At 45.6% G+C, this 23261-nt stretch overlaps 1 protein-coding gene across 1 annotated transcript in view; it reads right to left on the bottom strand.

Moving 5' to 3' along the window:
• Positions 1–22001, bottom strand: part of mgat5 (alpha-1,6-mannosylglycoprotein 6-beta-N-acetylglucosaminyltransferase) — a 78574-nt gene extending 56573 nt beyond the window's left edge. The window contains exons 1-2 of the mRNA XM_035392659.1: positions 21744–22001; positions 8195–8374 (exon numbers count right to left, since the gene is read on the bottom strand). Of these exons, the coding sequence (XP_035248550.1) occupies positions 8195–8374; positions 21744–21984 (421 nt within the window). The 5' untranslated portion in view covers positions 21985–22001. The remainder of the gene's footprint in view (positions 1–8194; positions 8375–21743) is intronic.
• Positions 22002–23261: the final 1260 nt, after the last annotated feature.

The following is a 23261-nucleotide window of genomic DNA, read 5'->3' on the forward strand; positions in this document are numbered from 1 at the left end:
GAGCGACTGCAGTCTGAGAGAATGGAGGGCACCTTGCGAAGCGATCGCAGTGCAACACATTAGGAGTGCCAGTACCAATCACCAGCACGGACAGCTACTGCACACCAGACTCAAGCAAGGCAACAACGTGTCCTTAAATATGACTGACAATACATTTTGTGAGTAAACAATTCAGTGATTGTTTACCCGTTCATAAAGGAGCTCAGCTAAACGTCCAAAACATACTGTAAATCTCTGCATCGCAGCTTTGAGGTGGCAGTGTAACACAGTGGTTAGGGAAGTGGACACGTAACTCTGGGGTCGTAGCCTTGACTCCTATATGCTAGGTCCTGCTGTTGCGCCCTTCTGCAAAATTACTAAACCTGAATTGTGAATTTCTTCAGTGAAAATATCCAGACGTAGAAACGGATTGTAATATAAAAAGAATGTCGAATGTCGCTCTGGAAAAGAGTCTGCTAAATGGCTGAAGTGTAACACTAGAATTTAACCTTGAGCCAAAGTGAATGGGCAGGGTTGACGGAAGCTGTGTGTCTCCAGCGCATTAATCACATCTGTTTAAACATGATACTTGTTCTGCTTGTACACGTGATGGGTAAACATGTAACTGATAGGCTGCGAAGAACAGTCTCATCGATCCGGAGCGCAGACAAGACTGTGCCTCTCCAGAACTGCAGGGGGGGTGGGGGGGGAGTGGGGGGGTGGGGGGGGGGGCTGTGGCCCTCTGGCAGAGAAGCTGAGCTGTGAAACGGTCAGAGGGAAGCAGCATCGCTGGGTGGTGTGGGAACGGGGTGTCAGAAACACCTTCTGGGTTGGGGTTGGGTGGGGGGGGGGGGGTCCACACCGAAGGTGATCCCGGCACAAATGCAACGCAATGGACCAAAATGTCACTCAGAGAGAAAGGGGGTTAAACCAGCTGGCCCGGGGGGAATGAATCCGTTGGAGGTGCGAGCAGTACTGGGACTATAGAAGAGAAGGAGGGTTTTCAAAAGCCCAAAAAAGAATGATGGAACCCAAAAGGCTCACAGGGCGAGCGTAACGAAGAAGTGCTCAGATAAAAGTCTGATATTCTGAGTGAACAGTTGCTCAGAGATGACTTCGGTGGGTCAGGCAGGGACAGTGAGGGCTAGCAGACCCACGGACGGGTTCCTGTACCAATACAGATCCCTTTATTCAATACAGAAAATTCACCACTGTTTCCAATCCAAATTAGGAGCTTAAGTGAAAAAGTAATATAATACAATAGCATCGCGATGTCTTGGAGTTCCCATTCAGAAGCCTTGAAGTGCTGACATTCTAGAGCCTTCAGACACAATGGCGTTGCAACGTCTTGGAGTTCCCATTCAGAAGCCTTGAAGTGCTGACATTCTAGAGCCTTCAGACACAATGGCGTTGCAACGTCTTGGAGTTCCCATTCAGAAGCCTTGAAGTGCTGACATTCTAGAGCCTTCAGACACAATGGCGTTGCAACGTCTTGGAGTTTCATTGAAAGATTTCAGGGCACATCACTCCCGGGTGACGGCACCGCCAGCGATGCCATCCGTTACCTGGACAGCGATGGGCCATTCTGAGAAGAGATGTGATGCCATCCGTTACCTGGACAGCGATGGGCCATTCTGAAAGAAGATGGGCTATTCTGCACCTGAGACCTGAGGCACACTGAGAGCGATCTCCACCGCAAATCACTGCGAGCTGACAGCCGCAACAGAGAGAAACATCAACACCTTTCATCTGCGCCCTAAAAGAGAAACATCATCTAGTTTTACAGACGTTTAAGACCCCTGGGGTTTCAGCGTTTGCATCAATCTCGCAGTGTGAAGTCGAATTTAAGGAAAAACGTTATCTTATGGTATGGTACAGCACACTAAACTGAACTGACAATCTTAACCATAGACAAGCAAACACACATATATGCATGCACATCTGGGCTTGGCTTCGATAAAAACATTTGTCTTTTACTCTGACGAGAAAATAAATGTGAAATGTATGCAAGTGAAATGTTTCAAAAATAAGATATTGTTAATTTAGGTTATCACTGAAGCTGCCAAACTGTTAGTGAAAAGATAAAATAATGGCATTTAAACATGTGTTCAAGTTAAGGAAATGATGTTGATTCGCTCAAAGTTTTTCTTGCTCTAACTTTCGCGTTGAAGCTGTGTAAAGCTTGTCCCTGACTGAACTGGGACTGGCTTTCCTACTCCCGCTACGCTGTCACTGGCTAACAGACACGGCCGTCAAGATTTAAACTTCTGTAACCTGACAGAGACGGATGGGCCTCCATCAGATCAATACCCTTCAGCTCCCATTGAGTGGGCGAGGAGAGGAGGCCGGATGGGCTCATGGGACATGGAGTCCCTTGCAAGACGTCTGTCTCCTCAGACAGGAGAGACCAATTTCAAATTACAAAATCAAATTACAGCCAAGCGGTGTGGAACCCCCAAAATATGTGCAACAATTATGAAATTTAAGTTCAAAATAATCAAAGCCAAATCGCCATGGTTACATTACATTACATTACATTACATTACATTATAGGCATTTAGCTGACGCTCTTATCCAGAGCGACTTACAACAGTGTAACCAAACTCAGGATCAAGTCCACTTAAGTCCATTGAACAAAATGCAGATAAAAAGCCTTTACTATGATAGCATACATTAAGGAGAAAACATTATGGTGAATGGTATTGCTGTGAGGGGGAAGAGCAGGATGTGAAGCAAATGTACGAAGTATGTGAAGCTCCTAGTCTGTCTTCTTGGAGTCATTTTTGCCTATGCAGCCTAACTATGTTTTTTGTACACGTGACTGAATTCAAATTTTATCGATACACCCAAACGCATTCCTTCAAGATGCCTTTTTCAAGGTTACACATACAAGAAGCTAAGTGCTTCTTATATACAGAACAGTAAAATTAGAAAACCTCAAAACAACCAAAGGGATACCTTCTTAGAGAACGAGAGAGGAGTTTTAGGGAGCTATATCTGTGTCTTTGAATTTGAATCAACTTAATTTTAAAGATGATATTACTGCCTAGGTATTTAACCTACCCTGATCCAAAAAGTTACATAAAATACTATTCTTTAAATAATGTGCTCTATTTCTCCAGATGAAATTGAAAAGATTTCGGTCTATTTCATTAACTACAGTTCTGCGAATATACTAGCCTTGCAAGATTTTCGGTTTCAGAGATTAAAATGGCATTTATAGATAAATCTCTCTGTAGCCTTTTCTCATTTTTTTTGTATGATAGGGTCAACCTTCAAATTCATTCTTTCATCTTGGTTTTTATAAATCTTAATTCCAAGATATGTAACAGTATGATATGTGGGTGGCTGTGGCCGTTGAATTGGAAGCCGTTGTTTCAAAAATCGATATTTGGTTCCTTGTGCTCTGAGCTGAGGCTGGTGGGCGGAGCCACCTCGTTGTCAGTTGGTTAAGGGGCGGAGCCTGTTTGATTTGGGCCAGCTGTGCCTAATGAGCCACAGGGTATATAAGATCGCTTCTGTCTTTACTTAAAGTTCATTTAGGAACTGAGAATGGTAAGGTGAGGAGCTTAACCTCCTGGTGGATTGGTTTTTCCTCTACCCCAAGAAAACTTTTAAGTAAAGGTTAGACTCAGCATTTTTGTGATCCACAAGATTTTAGCTCAGTTAAAGCAAACTACCCTGAAGTGGAAACTATGTGATGAGAGTTTTGTGAAATAAAAATTAAACTAAAAGGGAAAACCGTGAAGTTCTCCTTTTCTTTTCTCCCCTTTTTTAATTTCATTTAAGAGCTATTTTTGGTTTTTAATTTCAACCTCATTGTCTGGATTGACTTTGAGGGAATAGATAACATTTTAAACATTAATTGTTAACACAGAAAGAGAAATTCAGTTAGACATTTCACTTCCTTTTTTAACTTGTGTCCTATTCTGCAGGAAGATGGTCGTATTGTCCTGACAAAATTTACATTCTTTTCCACCTATCTGAATACCCTTAAAGAGGTTTTTATGAATACCAAGCCATTGTTTGAGTTACTAGAAAAAACAGAAGGTGTTATTGGTGACCCTTTTGATTGAAAATCTAGGAGATGTTCTCTCAGGTAATTTGACAGAACAACTGTTCCTAGACAAATATTGAATAGCTTTCTTAATATTTGGCATTGGTAATTACCTACCAATGCCAAATAGGTCCAGGATTTCAGAAATAAGGGCCTTGGTATAAAGGTAATTAAGCCGAGTCAATGCTTCTGTGAAAACAAATGAAAGGAATTCACTAATATCCTCTCTGAAGGCTTTAAAAAATTCACTTAATAGGCCATCGTTTTCTGGTGATTTGTCATCTTTTAGTTTATCTGCATTCCTCTTAACATTCTCTACTGTTCCCCGTCAATACATTCCGAATGACTTTCAACAGAAGATAGGAGTGGGGATGTATCACCAATATCAGGATTCTCGCTATATAGCTTTCATTTTAAAAAAAATGTCACTGAACAAGAAATGTTTTTGGAGTCCTCTGATATATATCCACTGAGATTCAGCCATACCAGAGGGAAGAAATGAACCACTCTCACTCTCCTAGGCTGGATTGTACTTCTGAAATATGTGGCATCTTCATTACTTCTGAAATGTGCGGCATCTCTGCTAGTTCTGACGTACGTAGGAGCAAGCAAAGTTCCCACACGCGTCAGTTCATCCAGTGTAAGCCCAGCGCTGACGTCGGCTGCACCAGCTCGACGTTTGACGGGCACTAATTACGACAGATATTCACACGAACAGTCACACGCATGAACGTGTGAACTCCTAATTTGCATACTGCAGCGCCCATGCCAATTTGGTTTCTTATAAAACTGCTGAGGCAAAGCTGAGAGAAACATGTTTTTCAAACTGAGAAATTCATTCTCTCATTGATTTGTTGCTCAAAAACAAAAATATATTATGGTCCAAATGTAATAATTTGAACAAAAATCAAAATAAGAAAAATAGGATTACTAGGGATGCCATCCCTTCCTTTGATTCAATAAAATTGTTCCAATTTGGCAATCTGGGACACAATTTGTTCTGCATTTTCCTACACAAAGTTCTACACACACCCAAAGTACTTTCACAGTAGTGAGAATAACGTAATCGTGAATAAAATCAAACTCAGTTTCACAGGAAATATAGTAGTTGAGAGATGCAGAATCAGTGGCGGTAACAGACAACACCACAAGCACTGCTCCACTCTGTGTGTGTGTGTGTCAGTGCGTGTCAAAGGTGCGAATGTTGTCAACCGTTGTCTATTCTTATACGGTAGCCTTTCAATCATGTCTGTTGAAATTTTCTTATTGGGGGACAGAGCTTTGTTATATTTCTGTACTGAAGCTGGCAACCCCAGTCATTACCGCAGCACTCGATGCCCAGTTTACACCCATTTCCTACAGGGCTTAGATTTTAGTCCTGAGCAACAGAGGGCGTTTTTTAATGTCCACATTTGTGCAACTGACGTAAAATTCATGCCTGACTGAACAGCCAATGTTAGCACTTAGTCTCGCGCATAAAGTTTTCATGCACTGAGCCCCAGGGGTGCCCGAAGTAAGCCTGAGGCTAATGAACTATGCGCGGAAGATGGATGAACTGGGGACACACCTCCAGAAAGCAAGGCTAGTTAGGTGCACATTTGTGAATATGAACCTATGTACAGTAGACATACTGCTACTGTTCAGGAATTGGCTAATTTACTCTTGGCAAATGCAGTGTAAGTTAGAGAGCCTATTTTTTCATACTGCCAATACAGCATATTGGGGTAAGAGCATTTTGCTGTTGCCCCATTTGAATTCATGCACTAAAAACTTTGCCTTACAATTAGTCTATTCAGTCTAATTTCAGAATTTTTCAAGGAAGGAGTTCAAAATGGAGTGAAGCAGTGTCCATGTAATGTCTAAAAAATTAGTGCTGAGCGATTAACTGAAATTTCAGTGTTTAAATCAATTGATGTCGGTTTGATTATTTGAATTGACTTAATTTGGTGGCCTGGCGGTATAGAGGCAGGTCCAGCCCTTTTGTTCCGAGGCCTGGCTGTACAGAGGCAGGCCTGGCAGTATAGAGGCAGGCCCAGCCCTTTCTGAGACCTGGCAGTACAGAGGAAGGCCCAGCCCTTACCGGACCCGGCTCCAGCGATATCTCCACCGCATCACCGCTCAAGTCTTCTGAGACGCGGCGTTCCGACGACACTTTGTCGGAGGACGCGCGTCGAGGATAACTCATCTCGCTTACAACCCACTTACCGCTCTCTCGGACAGGCCGATCCTATCTACGTGATTGCTTCCCAAACGTTGCCCAGGAAGTGCAGCACTTCAGACGGGAAGGGGGTGGGGGGGTGGACGGGGGGGAGACAGACATCGTGGGGGGGGGGGGGGGGACAGAAAAATGCCACAGCCTTGCCGAAACGACTCGGTCATACTCTGCGCTGCTCTGCCAGATGAAGGGTGTGCTTTTCTGAGCCTGGGGGGGTGATCCTAAGCCGGCTCAGAGCGCTAAGGCTAAGAGTCTCACTCTGCCCTGTCAGTCAACGCCCAGCCTTCCACTGCATCGCTGCGTGTATCTGATTACTACATTTGAATTTTACACAGAAACGGCATTGGGCATTCAAATGAGCACTGAAATCACTTCCAGGCACTCGCACACAATGTCACAGCGGACAGTAATCTCCTAAACGTGATCAAAAAAAAAAAAAAAAAAACTAAATACAGTATTCAAATTATATTAAATGGCCCTGGCAGCATTGCACTGGAATGGAACAAAATGTCCTGGGGTATTCTGAGAGTAGATAATGATGTAATATTGATTCAGTGTCAGAAGACCTCATATTTCAGATTCTAGTTATGGCCGAAAGTCCGGATCGCGCAGAATTAATGCGAGAGACGGAGAATAAAGAATCCCGTTGTTTCTGCAGTACGCGTCGCATCGCCAACGAGGGGGGAAAGGCCTTCTGCAGCGGCTGCTAGTAAATCAATCATCGCGCATTTATTCAAACTTAACGGCGGTTTGACACAAAGTCCTCATTGAAACGGCTCGGAAACCGTTCGGCGCCTACAGAAGTTCAGTCCACCCGGCCCGAAAACAACAAACCTTTCATTTTCTCAGCCGCACATTTATCATGTGAAAAAAAAAAAATGTAAGGGAGGCGAAAAATCGATATAAACTAATAAACGAGACGTGCTGTACAAATGCGACTCCTCAGTTGCCCCGTGTACTGCAGGGGCTGCAGTCCTTAAAAGAGCTGCCTGAGTTCTAACAGAGACGGACTGGCTTTTGCAAACAGTGCGTCGTGAAGGCAGCAAAATTCATTATAACCCACAGAGACTTGCCGATGTGGAGACCAGGGCAGAGTAAAGCACGGTAAATGTAGCCTCTGGACAGCTGGAGAACACAATCCTGTGAAATGGTATACTGACTTAGCTGTTTTTCCACAAAAAAAAATAAATAAATGTGTTTCCAACAATAATCGTGTTGTCCATCCAATTTTTTTTTTACAATTTCAGCCGGTGGAGTCTGTATTTTACGGAGCTGTTTTTTCAGGATGTCTGGTTTTGCGCTGAATGAAAACGATGATTTAATATGGCGTCTTCCTGACATTCACAGCGCAGCTGCAATGCGGACGGTCTCACGTGAAGGTGTCGTTTCATTGTGGATTTACACGGTGCTGGTTGTGCTGCCGTCAGGGACACTGCAGACCCGACACTATCAGTGACCTTCCTGTTCCAAGTAGGGCACTGCTTCATCTGAGCTCGAATCAGGACCTGACCCCTACCCACATCTGAGCTCCACCCAGCTCAAATCAGGACCTGACCCCCCTACCCACATCTGAGCTCCACCCAGCTCGAATCAGGACCTGACCCCCCTACCCACAATTCCCCAGCTCTCGGGGTCGGCCTGTCACAGGGAGTTCTGCGTGTTGACGGGGGGTGAGCTGGGTCATAGCCACAAACACAAACACGGGGGACCATTCTGCAACGGAGTTGGCCACTTGCTGTTATAAGGGTCAAGGCAGGAACCACAAAGCACGAAAAACAGGGGTATAAATTATGTGTGACTCTTGATTTTTATATCAGCCAATATACTAACAAAGCAGCCCCGCTAAAGTTCAAGTGGTGCCATTCCACGGGCAGGTGTTGAGGTCGCGTTGTTGACAGTTGATAAACAAACGGCAGTTGAGATTCGAACCGCCAGACGCCCACCTGCCACGTTGACCTTCTCGCTGTTCCCGGGGCCGGGCGCGGTGGTGCTGCCGCCGCCGCCGGTCCCGTTGGTCAGGTTGCCGCCCGTGCCGTTGTAGATGATGTTGTCCACCTTGGTCTCCAGCTTGCCCAGCCTCAGCAGGATGTTGTCCAGGAGCACGGCCAGGGTCTTCTTCAGGTCTGCGGGGGGGGTCAGAGAGCCACATGAGTCCCCGTCTGTTAGCCTGCGGCTAGCGCCTGTCCCATTAGGACCTGGATCTGCTGAGAAGCTTTCACGAAAATACATTTAAATGTGCACTTGCAGTTACCCTGAACACTCATGAATGACATATTCAGAGGATTAAAAAAACATTAGCCAGAAAAAAAAACATCAGCCAGAAAAACGGCTAAAATGAATTTAATTAATTTTGATTTATGCTGCGGTGTAATTAATTAAAATACATAAGTACATAGTTTCATTTGCGCTGTAATCAGAGGTGGGTAATCCACGTTCAGAAAGTAAAGGTCCTCCAAAGGTCCTACAAATTTGCTCATTAGCACAAGTCTTCAGTCAGGAGGCAGAAATAATTAGTGGCTCAATATTTAGAGTTCATGGGTGGAAAAATCACACGGAAAGACTTCTACTTTTTTGACCCCTGGACTTTCCACCTCAGGCTATGATTTACATTAAGCTTTTAATTAAAAAAAATAGAATGGGTTTTATTTATTCTTTGGGTTTGGCCTTGAAATGCAGCTGTGTGTGGTTGCTTTATGTTGTAACACCCTTCAGAGAAAAAAAACAAAAAAACAATCCATTTGATGCAGGCAGTGGCCATGCACGTTTCTTCCAGGAGGATCGGGACTCAACCTCTGGCCTGTCGTGCTGCGGAAGATTTCTGACTCAAACCGCCTCAGGCCTTTACTTAATGGAAGAAAGTATTTTGTGGAGTTAAATCTCTTTGCAGATATCGGCACCTCTACCTGATTTTTCCAGGGGGTTTCTGGGTAATTGAGCTGCAAAGCCTGCAGGATGCTCAGAACTGTCCGTGAGGAACAGCTCTCCCCCCCCCCCCCACAACCCTCTCTCGCCGCGAGGAATCGGTGCCGGCTTCTGCTCTGTTGCTATAGTTACCCCGGGGAGGTGCAAAGACCGCAGGAACAGAGAGGGGCAGTGAGCAGACGGGGGGGACCCTTCAATTTAATTCTGATCTCTGTTCGCATTTCTACACTCCTAAAAGCAAGGATTCTGTCTATTGACAACAGTAAAAGTTTTTACTCGTGCAGTGCTGAAAATGGGCCGCTAACAGATTAAGTTAAGCCTAACTTGTAAGTCAACAAATTTCAAGCTGCGGCCAATCAGCGGATTCTTCAGAAATGCCTTACAGATGAGTCTTTTTTTTTTTTTGTTGTTGTTTTTTTCCCCTTTTTTGGTTTAATTTCAGGGGCCGATGCCACCGCCAGGGGCTTGTTCCTGAGACAGCAGGGGATATCACGGGGGGGGGGGGGGGGGGGGGGGTGCAGGAAAAGCTCCTGTCACTCAGTGGAAGCTAACGCTCCCCCCAGCACCACTGCATGTGACATCACCCCCCTTTCGGGGGTCGGGGTCGGAGTACGGGGGGGGGGGGGGGGTTGAGATGACGGGCGAAACGGGCTTGTGGATCTGGGACTGATTTTTGGGGTGGGAGTGCCTGTCGTCTCCGTGCTGCTGTTGCTGTTGCTGTTTTCGCGGGCCGGCCGGAGAAGACAGGGAGCAGATCTAGCGGAAAGCCGGAGCGACTGCCAGGGCATCGGGCCCGACGCCATTACCCACAATACAGCAGGCTCTCGGGCACGCGCCCCACCCTCCATCGGCACGGAGGACGAGCGAGATTAACAACCGGGGAGCGTACAAAACCCAGCTCTCCTCTCCTCCACATCTCCCCTCCACTCCACTCCGCATCTCCCTTCTTTAGAGCCCGTCATATTTCATCTGTCTTCCTCTCACTCTCTCTCTCTCTCTCTGTGCGTGTGCGTGCATGTCACTCAGAGAGGGACTGTGTGTGCGCACATGCATGGGTGTGAGTGAGTGTGTGTGTGTGTGTGTGAATGAATGTGCTCTCCTGAGTCTTGAGTGACAACCCTCCACAGGCAGACAAACAGTCCCGTGTTAGCTGACCAATTAAAAGCCGCAGTGCAAAGTCAGAGCAGTAAGGCGAAGAGAAAAGAACGAACCTGTGGATTACGCTGGCGACGCCAAGCGAACGGATTTGGTCAGTCACGGCCCCAGCTCACGGCCCCTATTGACCAGGTTAGTCGCAGTCTCAATCCTCAGTGCACAATTACATTACAGGCATTTAGCAGACGCTCTTATCCAGAGCGACTTACACAACTTTTACATAGCATTTTACATTGTATCCATTTATACAGCTGGATGTATACTGAAGCAGTGCAGGTTAAGTACCTCGCTCAAGGGTACAACGGCAGTGTCCTTACCCGGGAATCGAACCTACGACCTTTCGGTTACAAGCCCAGTTCCTTACCCACTGTGCTACACTCCGACACAATTCGACATCCGGCGCTCTGCTGGCCGTGTGACATCACAGCAGTGCTTTCACTTCTCAGTGACCACTTCTCATGTACAGGAAACCCAGGAGGAGGATGCTTAGCGGTGGCAGTGTTACCGCCAGCCCCCCTCCCACCCCCACCCCCAACCCCACCTCCCCCGTGGCCATTGCGATTCAGGGTAACAGTACTCCAATAGCAGAACAAATTCTTTAAGAACTCACGCTGGACAGCACGCGGGCACCGCTGAAACACGTTTTAACTACAAAGCGTTTCTCAACCAGCGGTAGGCTACGTGTTACTTATTAAATGAAATGAAATGTCGATGCACGACATGGTGCACGCGTCTGTGTGTGCATCTGTGTGTCTGTTCTGTGCGTGTGCGTGTGCGTGTGTGTGTCACACACACTTTGCCAGTGCAGCCAAGAGCAAGAGCACGCACCCCCTTACATAATATAACACAGTGCGCATTAACTACTGGATGCATAACAATAAACCTCAGAATTCTGCATTTAATTACTCCCTGGCAGTTTTAGCCATCTGGATTTATTTATTTTTTTCCAGTGAGGTTTCCACACACAATGTCCCTGCGGAGATTACTGAGATTGAAAAAGGCCACATACACACACACACACACACACACACACACACACATAGCACGCACAGCCAATGCACCAGCTGGGCAAGACAACAACTGTACAGCTTACTGCAGACAGGATGAGCACAACAGGCCACCTTTAATCTGAAATCCAGCTAAACTCACTCCCACTGTAATGTGTTTGTTTTATTCATTCCACAGCTCAGTGAATTCGGCAAAATGAACTCCTCCAACTGTCTCTGAAGAAAAAGGTTCACCTGCCTTTTGTTTGAAATTAACAATAAATAACTGGTATCCAAGCTTAAAACTTACATGTTAAGTAGAGTGCCATAAAAAGGATTTGTTTTTTATTTCTATAAATCATTACGATTTATTTGTTTTAAATAATTGTAAAAAAAAAATTGTATTTACTCAGTTTCCCTTTGTCTAATATTACATTTTGTCTAAAGATCTGAAACCATTCATTGTGACAAATATGCAAAATCGGAAGGGGGGTAAAATACTTTTTCACGGCACTGTAAGACTTTCAAGGTCTCAAGTCTGTAACAAATGCACCACTGCATGCATTGCTTTCTGTAAACTAAACTGACGGTTACCTGTATATCTGTGAGAGAAGTGATATTTGAAGACTTCTCTAAAAGGTCACCTGCCGCAACCATACCCTTCATACCCTCCACCCACTCCATCTAGCTACTGACAGATGCAGAGCATTTGGTATGCAAAGAGGTGTGACTGTCCACATCCACTTTCCCTTTTGTGTAAAATACTTTCGCTCATTTGGAACAAGCATGAAGCAGCACTTGAAAATGTCACTTTCACTCACTGAACCAGCAGACGCAAGCAATGCAGTCACCGTGCAAGAATTTCGCTGCATATAAAGCAGAGGCCTTTGCAAGAAGTAATTATTCAACATGCAAGCCCTCTAATTTAAATCATCCTCTCTCAACCATAGCAAAGGAAATAGCTAGGGAGAAACTGGAGAAAGAAATTTTCCATTTTACGCGATACTAAAAATTCACTTCCCAAGCAATTATTGCAATTAGCCGACTGTATCAACTTATGTACCAAGTAGGTCACCATAAAACAGCCTCCTGTCATTCCATTCCATTCAGAACGTTTGACTTGGCACGCTAAACGGCTAGTCCCGCTGTAAGCCGACTCCCTAAACATTAACACCCTCGAGAAGAAGCTATATCATGTCATCGCGAAGACAAGGTGGACAAGCACCAACCAAAAACTTTTTGGGAAAAACTGCAATGTGCTATGATAACACACACCATACTGTACCAAGCTGGTAGTGCTCTATGGGTTTGCCAATATTGTTTAATTGCTTCCATGCCGATAAAGTTCATTGAATCGAATACAGTATCTACATTTGACAAAGCAAAGCTATTGTGTCCTGTCATTAGCCTACAAATTTAGAATCTTGACTGTACATTGTGTGTATTCAACATTAGGGTAAATTAGGGGAATTTGCTCTTTGTAGGTTTACTTTTCAAACTGCCTCTACCATAAATTAATATTACCACCTAACCAAGAACTTGTTTACCTCCAAATTTTCTTTTGAAAACAAGTGAAACAAGGGGGGTTATATTCCAAAATACCAGCAAATTTCAACTCGTGCTTCAGTCTACGAACAGCCACGGTCCTATTTTGTCCATGAATAATAGACGGGCTCTTTAAGAAGACCCAGAGCTCTCTAACATGCTTCCACTCTGACGGGTGTAAAAGAATCACGTTGGCTTGGAAACCACAGGGACGCACCATAGAATGCCCATGCATGTAGAGCACGGGGAGCGAGATTCTGCCCTGCAAATCCCCCGGCCTATTTTCCTGCTTTTTATATCATTCTACGCTATTGCTGTCTGCTCCCTCGTTCTATTTTTAAATCTCGAAGTGTAACTGGATAACGGGGCAGCCATGCTGAAAATCATGGAAGATTCTGAGGGATTCCAGAGAGCACCCGGTCTTAGGAGGTTAAGCCAATATGCCCATTAAGCCCTCTTCCATTTATGGATTTGAAATAAAAATATTATAAAATGATGGATTCATCAATTATGTTGTGCTCTTTAATGTCTTGACCAATTCATCAACTTTAAAGCTTTTATTCTATGCCAATCAGATTTATTGTTACAGAATAATGTCCGCATACCCCCCGGTTGGCGTGGTTAAAGTTGTACAAAAACCTTTAGAAGATTAAAAACTTTCAAGCATTTTCTGTTTTTATTAGCATTTTTGTAAAAGAAAACCATAAATCAAATGGGTCTATTCCCCACACAAGCTTGTTACCACTGCCAACAACATACAAACCACAATGTCTTATCTGAACGAAGATGTATTTTCAGTTTGCAGTCAAAGTTTATGCACTTATTGTAGGTCACTTTGGATTAAAGTGTCAAAGAAATGCAAAAAATGACTTCATTTTGAGTATACTGGCGCCTTTAGAATTCAGCTTTTTCAAATTTTATCAACGATCAATGACCAGTACTTCCCTTAACCACTGGGGGCAGCCGAACCTCAATCCATCTGCAAAATATCTGAACCCCTGGTTGTACCTGATGACATAACTGCTAAAACCATGAATCATGCACCGTGCCATTTCTATAATCCTCTGACACACTCAGCTGACTGCAAACAAGTGTTAATGCGTCAGAAACGTAGTGGATGTTTATATTCATACAGTACCCAACACTGACCGCTCTTGCCCAATGTGGCTTGCCAATACCACTTTGGTACCGTCAGCTGTGGTCAGAGTTTCTGTGATGGGGGGTGATTGGGCTGCAAAATGACTGGCAAGCGGACGATCCGCTAGAGAAAGGGATGCGGGTGAAGTATGTCCCGTCTGTTTCGCATCTCTCTTTGTTTTTGTCTCGTCATTACTCAAAGGGAAAACCCGCAACTGCTCCTACGGTCTCTTCCTCCTTCCTCAACAAACACTTACAGAAGCTGGAATCTGTACTGCCATCTCTTGTCTCTGTGTACATTGCTCTTTCTTTATGTGTCTTTCCCTCTCTGCATTGTGTTCTGTGTCTCACACTCTCCCACTGCGTGTGTGTGTGTGTGTGTGTGTGTGTGTGTGTGTGTGCGTATATGCTGGCGCTCATTCCTGTTTTAACTGCAATGCAGGAGGATCGGTTTTGCCAGAGTAATCAGTGGGCTAAGGTGACACTCTACAGCAAGGTCTCTGCCACTTAAGCTCTGTCATCGGATCTGCAGAGTTACCTTCAACACGTGTCACATCACCGTACAGCATGTGGGTGACACAAGCCCTTGTCCATCCAGTACTGACAGACTGACAACATGGATTCTCTCTGCCAGAAATAAAGACCCAGCACTCTGTTTCACTAGGTTACATCATACCACGGTGCATTACCTGAAGGATCAGGACACAACAAAGAACATGATGAAGTGAGTCAGCAAATATGTGCGAAGGAAGGTGTCTTTTTTTTTTTAGGGAGCCATGTTAGCATACCCGGTCAATACCGGGACATGTGACACTACACCACTATGCGCCAGGCCAACGTCCACGTCTTGCTCTTTTAATCTCCTGCGTATCTCGGACACAGGCAGACACCGCTGGTGGTCTCGGGCCCGCCGCCATGACAACCCCTGGCTTTGTGCTGCCCCCGGCGACGGTCGGGGTGGTAAATTCCAGGCGGCGGACAATAGGGGGCGGGGCGGCCCCCCCTCTGTCGCTCGCCGAAACCGGATAGGCCACCGCTGAACCCCGGCGCTTTGGCGGGGTCAGAGAGGGCAAAAGATCGGATCACACCACCGGCATACCCTCACAACGGAAAGAATGACGTTACAGGCATCTAGCAGACACTCTTATCCACAGCAACTTACACAAGGTGTTTTTTTTTTTTTTTTTTTACATAGCATTTGCATTGCATCCATTTATACAGCTGTGTATATACTGAAGCAATGCAGGTTAAGTACCTTGCTCAAGGGTGCAACGGCAGTGTCCTACCTGGGAACTGAACCTGTGACCTTTTACGAGGCTAGATTCTTACCCATTATAATACACTGCTGCCCAAATAAAGACAGATGTTTCCATGGTGAAGGTAGTGTTTGAATTTCACTTTTAAGTACGAAAGCATTTCATTGTTTTCCAGAGTACCGACCGGGTAAATACCCTTCACAGAAGAATCTTCAATGTAAACTCGAATCACTAATACAGTGCATGTGCTCCGGTCCGAACCCATGCAAAACTCTGTTAAAGTTAACTTAACACAGAGAATTTTATTGTGTATATTGTGTCAGAGCGGTATTTAGGCACATTGCAACACTGTAAGGGTGTAGCTCATAGTGCTCATGCATGTCAGCAGCTCTGGATAAGAGCATCTGCTAAACGAACGTAATGTAGTTTCCCTCCCTCTGAACCAAACTACAGAGCTTTAACCTTTCTTAATGGCAAAGAATATAGAACCGGTCACCTCGAGATTTTATTTTAGTTTTTTAGAGAAGAGTGGCATGGATTCAATCAACATTTGTCCAAAAATTTTACTTACAATTAAGTGAAAGTAATAAAAAATTAAAACATTATCTACAGTTTACAAAGTTTTATTTTGATGACAACTGAACTAAGCCAGAATTCCCTAGAGCTGCAATATTTTTTATATTAATCAATAGTTAAATCTATAGTACAACAATAGTTGTACTAGACTAAATGAAAAAAAGTCCAGTACAAATCGTGCAGCCATATTTGTAATCAAGAACTCAAGTAAGCACTCACGCAATCAGGTAATCAATCGTGTATGTTTCCAGGAAAAAAAAATTCAAAGGCTGGATACCGCAGTGCTTTCATTTCTGATGGCTCACTCATCTGAACCCATTGCTTAGAGCTGGCAATTATTTACAAATTTACTAATTTAGCAGACGCATTAAGTGGCTGCCAGGTGCTCAGAGAGGCGACAGACAGCTGGCGAGGATGCTGCGCTGGGGGGGTCTGGTTGGAACGCATGTTGTAATCACTCTGAAGAAGGAGAGGCGGGGACCAATCGCTGCTTGGCACGCCAGCGCGAGATCCGAATTTAATTCAATGCGGACCGGCTCGCAGAAAGCCAGCGAAGCCGCCTTTCGCCTTGCCGTCGCAACTGGTGAGCTCGCCCACGTAGTGAGAGAGACCTTTCACGCCGTTTTTGGCGTTTTAATGGCGCTCAGAGAAGAAAGGATTGACAAATTAACGAACGTTTCTTAACGTTCTGTGAGAACGCCGGCTTGCTTCATTCTCGTACGGAAACGATCGCTAATTACGCAGCTATGGATTCGCAAACTGGCCACGCACGTGATCAAGCAAGGTTGTCAACGGCAATGTCCCACCTTGAGGCTAGATAATTTGCACACTACCTTCAGGGCATGCAAGGCTAACTTTGTTAGATGGCCATCTGAGCTTTTACAAGAAAATGCCAACCGACAAGCAAGTGAGCTAGCACCGATGCACTGCTGTCAAGATGCGTGCGTTGTTGTCAAACTATCACGTCTACGGTAAGATTACCCCTTTCAAACTGACTGTTGTTTACAGCTACAGTCGCTAGGTTATAACGGATGAAAGACAACTCACCCCGGGGGATCATCTGTTTCTTTTCCATTTGTCATTCATCATAGGAGTGGATGTATGTCAGGTCAGTTCAGCCTGTTGTGCTACACTTTCTTTGCTCTGTTTCCTTGAAACATTTCAATACTTTCTTCCACACACATCAGTTCCGTGAATGTATGTATATTCTTGCCGGGCGTTCCTTCCCTAATTTTTCAATCACCATTCCTCTGCATCGGACGGAGAAGATAAAGATAAAGATATACTTTATCGAACCCCGTGGGGTAATTTGTCCTCTGCATTTTGACCCACCCTAGTTACTTAGAAGCGGTGGGCAGCCACAAGTGCAGCACCCGGGGACCAACTCCAGTTCTGAGGCCTTGGTCAAGGGCACCTGCAGGAGAGCACCTAACATGCATGTCTTTGAGTGCGGGAGGAAACCGGAGTACCCGGAGTAAACCCACGTGAACACGGGGAGAACATGCAAACTCCACGCAGAGAGGCCCCAAGCCGAGATTCGAACCCACAACCTTCTTGCTGCAAGGCGACAGTGCGAACCACTGTGCCACCGTGTCCGCCCAGAGAAGGTCTTTCACCAGTCCGTGTAGGGGACGCAGACTGAACACGTGTCAAAATGCACACTGCACCCTGTGCTCAGTTTCAGTGCCACCGATACTTGTATTTAATTGTGACCTGGGAGTTAAAGACACATGCTGCCGAGCAACATAATGTGCAGAGATTCATTTTTGAATGCGAAGGGGAAAAAGACGCTTCCTTTAACTACGTCCTCCGGCCAAAGTTCCTGTACCAATACCTCAATTTTATCATCTCCGGTTTTGCTCTGGGCCGATCGCTGCCATCGCAGGAGCACAGACACCGCATTTACCAAACTGTAATTTTATTTGGCCTTTTAACGTTTGATTTCTTTCCTTTTTAAAACAATAAAATGGTGTTCTGCGAGCGCTGGCTTTCTAGCCTGCCACGGCAAACGCTCACTGAATACGATATTTAATTTACGTGCACTCCGACATTAAGGGCATTTACCGGGAGCAAAGAGGAATCATCCATTCTTTAAATGAATTAATGTCGCGGCCAGACAAATCCCACATCCCCAAGCAGGAGAGAGCGGCCACTATCCTGACAGTCTCAGTAAATACAGAGTAGAAAAACCAAGGCCCAATTTAATTTCAGATAAAACATGAATCGCGTTACGGAAGTATCGAAGCCACAATCTTCAGCCCGAGCGTCTTTGAAGCTTCTAATGGCTGCAGACGTGCGAGCAGGGCTTTGAACTTTGGCACCTGGTTGAAAAAATTAAATAAAATTACCATCGGGATTGTTAGCAACGGGTTATTCCCCACAAGCAAATTAACAAATACAAACATCGCAGACATGGGGGAGAACTGAAAAGAAGAAGCAAAAAAAAACAAAAAAAAAACACAACTGGCCTCATAAGAATGCTATCCTACACGCTGTGGATGATGCAACAAGCAGCCAACAATTCACACTGCCTTTCCTTTGGCCTTCACCTCTTCAAAACATGAATTAATAAGAAAGTCAAATTCACCACAGGCTCCAATCAGCACTTCAGATTTCATTTCCTTGAAGAAAGAAAAAAAAAGTCAAGGCTACCAAAAATATGCCCAAAATACGTGGCTAAATGTTTTGTGCATCTGTCTGCACTGACCAGGTCATACATCACCTGACATACTGCATGTTCCCAGCCCAGGAGAACTATTTGATGGGCATTATTAGCCAGTTACTAATCCTGCCAGTTCACGTTGTCTCTTTAGCTTAAATAGAGCAAGAGCATAAGCCAACCAATCACTGTTCTTTTTTGTGTGTGACTGAATTAACACTGACATGAGTATGGATGGGTAGCAAGAATTGGCATCTACTTGGTAACAGTAACGTAATCAGAACTGAAATACATATAGGCCAATGGGCAATACATATAAATATTTACTATCTCTGGTGCAGGTTTATTTAGATTATTCCGCTGCTGTAAAATGTGTCAAAATATTCTAAAATCCCCCTTTGCCTGCTCCCTGCTTGCGTTAGCAGTACGTAATTGTCCTGCTGCAAAGTGAATGATCATAAAGTCACCATTCCGCTGATATAGCGCCCTTCAGAGGCGTTATTATGGTTAATGCTGCGTTTTTGTTTCCGGGCGACAGGGCATCGTTAAGACCCAAAATCCAGAAGGACACAGTCTGACACGTGCCTGATGTTTGATTTCCGCACCCGTCGTCCAATGATTTCTGAGGCATTCGGTCGGATCTGAGCGGGCGGGATCTTTCCGTACACTTCCGAATTCTTCCCGCAGTTGCCCTCAGCAGACACGTCAACTGGAAACTGGCCCTCGGCGTAGAGCACATACCTCCGCCAACGATATTCAATCGTCAAAGCATGCCAGTCCCACACGTCGGATATTCACCAAAGGTTATTCATTTCTTCCCTGCCTCATTATCAAACTTGTTTCACATGAGGACAGGCACGTACGTACACATTTTCATGTCTGTATCTCAAACAAGGGATAAGATATGTCTACTCAAATTCTAGCCATTGTTAAGCACTTCAACTGGTCATCACACCACCACCTGGCCAATGAGAACGTTGCTTGTTCAGTGGCCAGAAATGAGCTTTCCAGCACGCCTTCTTTGTTTGATTTTCGCCAATAATGTCTGCTGACAGGCAAACAAAATGTCCAGCCTACATCCTGGAGAGTGTTCTTGATCTGTTCGGCAGTTCAAAAGGGGTTTTTCTTCACAATTAAAAGTATTTTTTGGTAATCCGCTATGGTGGTCTTCCATGGTCTACCTGGTCGACTGCTATTTCTGAGCTCACCAATACGTTCTTGCTTCTCAACAATGTACCAAACAGTTCATTTTGACACATCCAATGTTTTGGTTATGTCTCTGATTGATTTACTCTGTTCTGCATCCTTACGATAGCCTGGTTTACAGGCATTGGTACTTCTTTGGTCCTCATCATGATGAGAGACAACGGCAACAGACTCCAAATGCAAACTCCACACCTAGAATCAACTCTTTTGCCAGCTTTCTTATGCAAGAACTAATGAAGCAATGACACACACACAGCTGGCCAAGTAACATCTGAGCACTGACAGTTGGCTGGGTAAAAATCTGTGGCATTTGGAGATGCACGGGGTCTTCCTTCAGATACGCCGTGAATACAGATGACGAGTCACGTGAACTGTCGCTCCGACACAGACACAGGCTGTCTGTCCCGAAAGTCAAATTGGGCCACGTTCAGGTGAGTCGTTTTACACTTGAAGTGCAGCTCGGTTATAGTCGGGAATCAATAACGACTGCAATCCTCCTCGCAAAGCTGCTCATTGAACAAATGGGTCTATTTGCTGCACGAATCGCTTATTGATAGTCATTCTCGTGGTTTCAGACAGTACAGAATAACGCGTCAGCCCACTGCCTGGACATGTGGCCATCCCTGCGCCGAATCAATACGCTCTTTTCAAAGACGAGCAACCGGGTTACATATCATTAATGGCTTTTATAGATCGGCTGGTCTCTGAAAAGCCTCCTGCTACAGACCGACACCCATATTTTATTTAACCCTTTGCGCGTCGGCCGTCAGCGGCATCGCCCCACGTTTTCCTTATTTCTATCGCCTCTTCTCTCGTCGGGCGCCACGCGACGAAGACCAACTGAACGCCAACATCGGACACGGGCTTAAAATGAAGAGGCGTCCCATCAACCACCACGCATCACCGTACACGCGCAGCAAGGGCCCGCCCGTCCACCGATGGTGGAAAGCGGTGGTTTGCATACTGTGCGCGTTCCACACCTGTGTTTACACAGCTGCCCTGGAGCCTGCAGGTCCCTCAAAAAACCGCATTGCTCAACGCCCCGTGATAAGATGCATTAAACAAACAAACGACAAACAAAAAAATAAATGCTTCAATAAACAGAATTTGACTTTGAAATCGAATAGAGATTCATCTTGTAGATTTACTGGTCCCACAAAAGGTTCTGTTAACCTCCGAGACGTGTATTATAATGGGGAAAACCTGGCCTGTCTGCATTTATTAAGATAAGATGTATTAGTGAGACAATTTCAGGCACTGCACTGCAATGTTTTAATATTGTGGGTGGGGGGGGGTTTGTGTGAACAGCTATCCAACAAAACTGCTTCATAAATCATATGGTTCCTGCCATCAGGGTTTGAGCTAATTCGCTAAGGGGGAACGAGAACATCCTGGCACCCATCCATAAAATAAAAATATGTCCCCGTGCACCCACTACCTTTTATTACATTCATTAACTCCACTACAGCACCTGCTGTGGATCTGCCCAAATGTAAAAGCCCATAACAATCTAAATCTGAAATCTAAAACACCACCTACGCCTCACCGATGGTAATGGCCATCGCAGCAATTAACACCCTATCTGTGTACTGCAAACAGACACTTACCTCCCACTGGCATTTTAACATGTCATTCATCGTGACTAAGTGATGTCATGAGGCTTCTATTTTTAACCCATTCAGGAGGATTTACAGCAGGCTTTCAATGTTTTTTTTATTTGTTTTTTTTATTTCATACAACCCTACTAGGAAAAACACCGTGGGGAAGGATAACTGCCATTTTGACCTGAAATTTTCAGTTTTGTTGAAAAAGCTGTACCGTGCAATTTACAGCAGGCTTAAAAAATGTTTTTTTTAGAACCCTACCAGGAAAAATCAAGGGGAAGGTTAACTGCCATTTTGAACTGAAATTTTCAGTTCTGTGCTGAAAAAGCCGTTCCGCGCTAATATTAGCATTGCTGCTCGGGAACCACCGGGATCTCCACTACCGCTGAGCGAGATTTGGGGTCGGGTCAGGGTCTCGGGTGTTACCCCCACCCCCCCTTGCTCACCGTACGCGGTCATGGTCCCCACGTAGGGCCCGTCCATCACGTTCTGGTTCTCCTGGGCCAGGGCCCGGATGTAGCGCTTGCTGAGGTCCAGGATCTGCTGGCGCAGGGCGGCGCTGCTCTCGTGGGCCGCCCGCTGCTGGATGGTGAAGTGCAGCAGCATCATGCCCCAGATGAAGCCGAAGCTCACCAGGAAGAAGCCCAGCTTCTGGGAGGAGAGCTTCCACAGGTACACCGAACCCATGGCGGGGGGGGACGGGACGGGGGGGGGGGCGTGGGCCCCGAGCACGGGCTTCTCTGTGCGTTTGGGGGGGGGGAGGGAGGGGGAGCGTGTGAGGAATGGGGGCGGGGGTTTTCACAGAGCGAGCTGGTTCATGGCGTCGCCGCGTTCACAGGGCCCCAGGCCGGGACCCTGCCGATCCGCTGTTCCCCTCCCCCTTCACGCGCGCAGCTCGGCCCTCGGACCCATCCCAGCCGGCCACACGGATCTGCTTCTGCAACACCGCGCCATCCTGTCAAAGAAGAACACACACACACAAACACACACACACAAAAGCGCCGTCATAAAGTGGAAAAAAACGCAGCCGTTCACTATAGTCTTATTCCGTCTGGTAATTAATTTACCGTTCTCACAATGGCAGCCTTCATAAATAGCTCTTACACATAAGCACACACTCCAGTCACAAAAAACACAGGCCGCCCTCTTCTTCGTGTGCCGTGAGCTCGCAAGCAGGTGCTACCGGAGATGTTTTCATCCGTTTTTTTTAATTCAGGACGTTGGCTGTTCTGCAAGTGTGACTTATTAACCGCTCCTTCCTGTGAAAGCCTTATTTTTGCCAGAGCTGAATGCAGGGGTGGGCAGGGTGGGGGATTTGGGGGGAAACCCACAGGCCAATTTCACAAAGGTGCTTGCGAAAGAGCCCCTCCAGCCTCCACCATGGTTAAGATCACACCGAACTGTGTCAGTGGAAGAAAAGCACGTCAATATCATTTTAAACTCTGTTAGTTCAAGTGGAAAAGCATACTCCCACAGACCCACAGATATTTTCTCACGGCAAGGACCGAAGGAATCGTTCTATTTAAAGGATATTATGTGTTGGCTAACTGGCCTTGTGATGTTATCATGAAAAATATATGATATGATACCGAGCAACTGTCGCCGATCATTCGCCTTCACACTCCTCCTGTCTTCTGTCTGAACAAGCCCAAGGTTCACTCTGTTCAACACAGCCAGCTGTTAAAGGCAATGAAGAGGTCAGCTGAAACCACTATTGCACATTATCAACTCCCCCATGAAACAGGTGCACAGCCAAACCTCCTGAGAACAGAAACAAGAAACAAAAAACTAGAAAGTTCCACGGAGCAGGTGTGGCTCTTTTCTCCCCCACCCATCTCCAGCTGAGAGGTCATCCTGTTCCTATAGAAACCGTGGTAAACATGATCGGCCTCACCAAAGAAAAACTGTGGACAGCGGAAGGAATGTGGCTGCACAGGGAGGGGGTGGTACTCCCCAACTGTGCA

The sequence above is a fragment of the Anguilla anguilla genome, chromosome 15, assembly GCF_013347855.1.
Source record: "Anguilla anguilla isolate fAngAng1 chromosome 15, fAngAng1.pri, whole genome shotgun sequence".
NCBI lineage: Eukaryota > Metazoa > Chordata > Actinopteri > Anguilliformes > Anguillidae > Anguilla > Anguilla anguilla.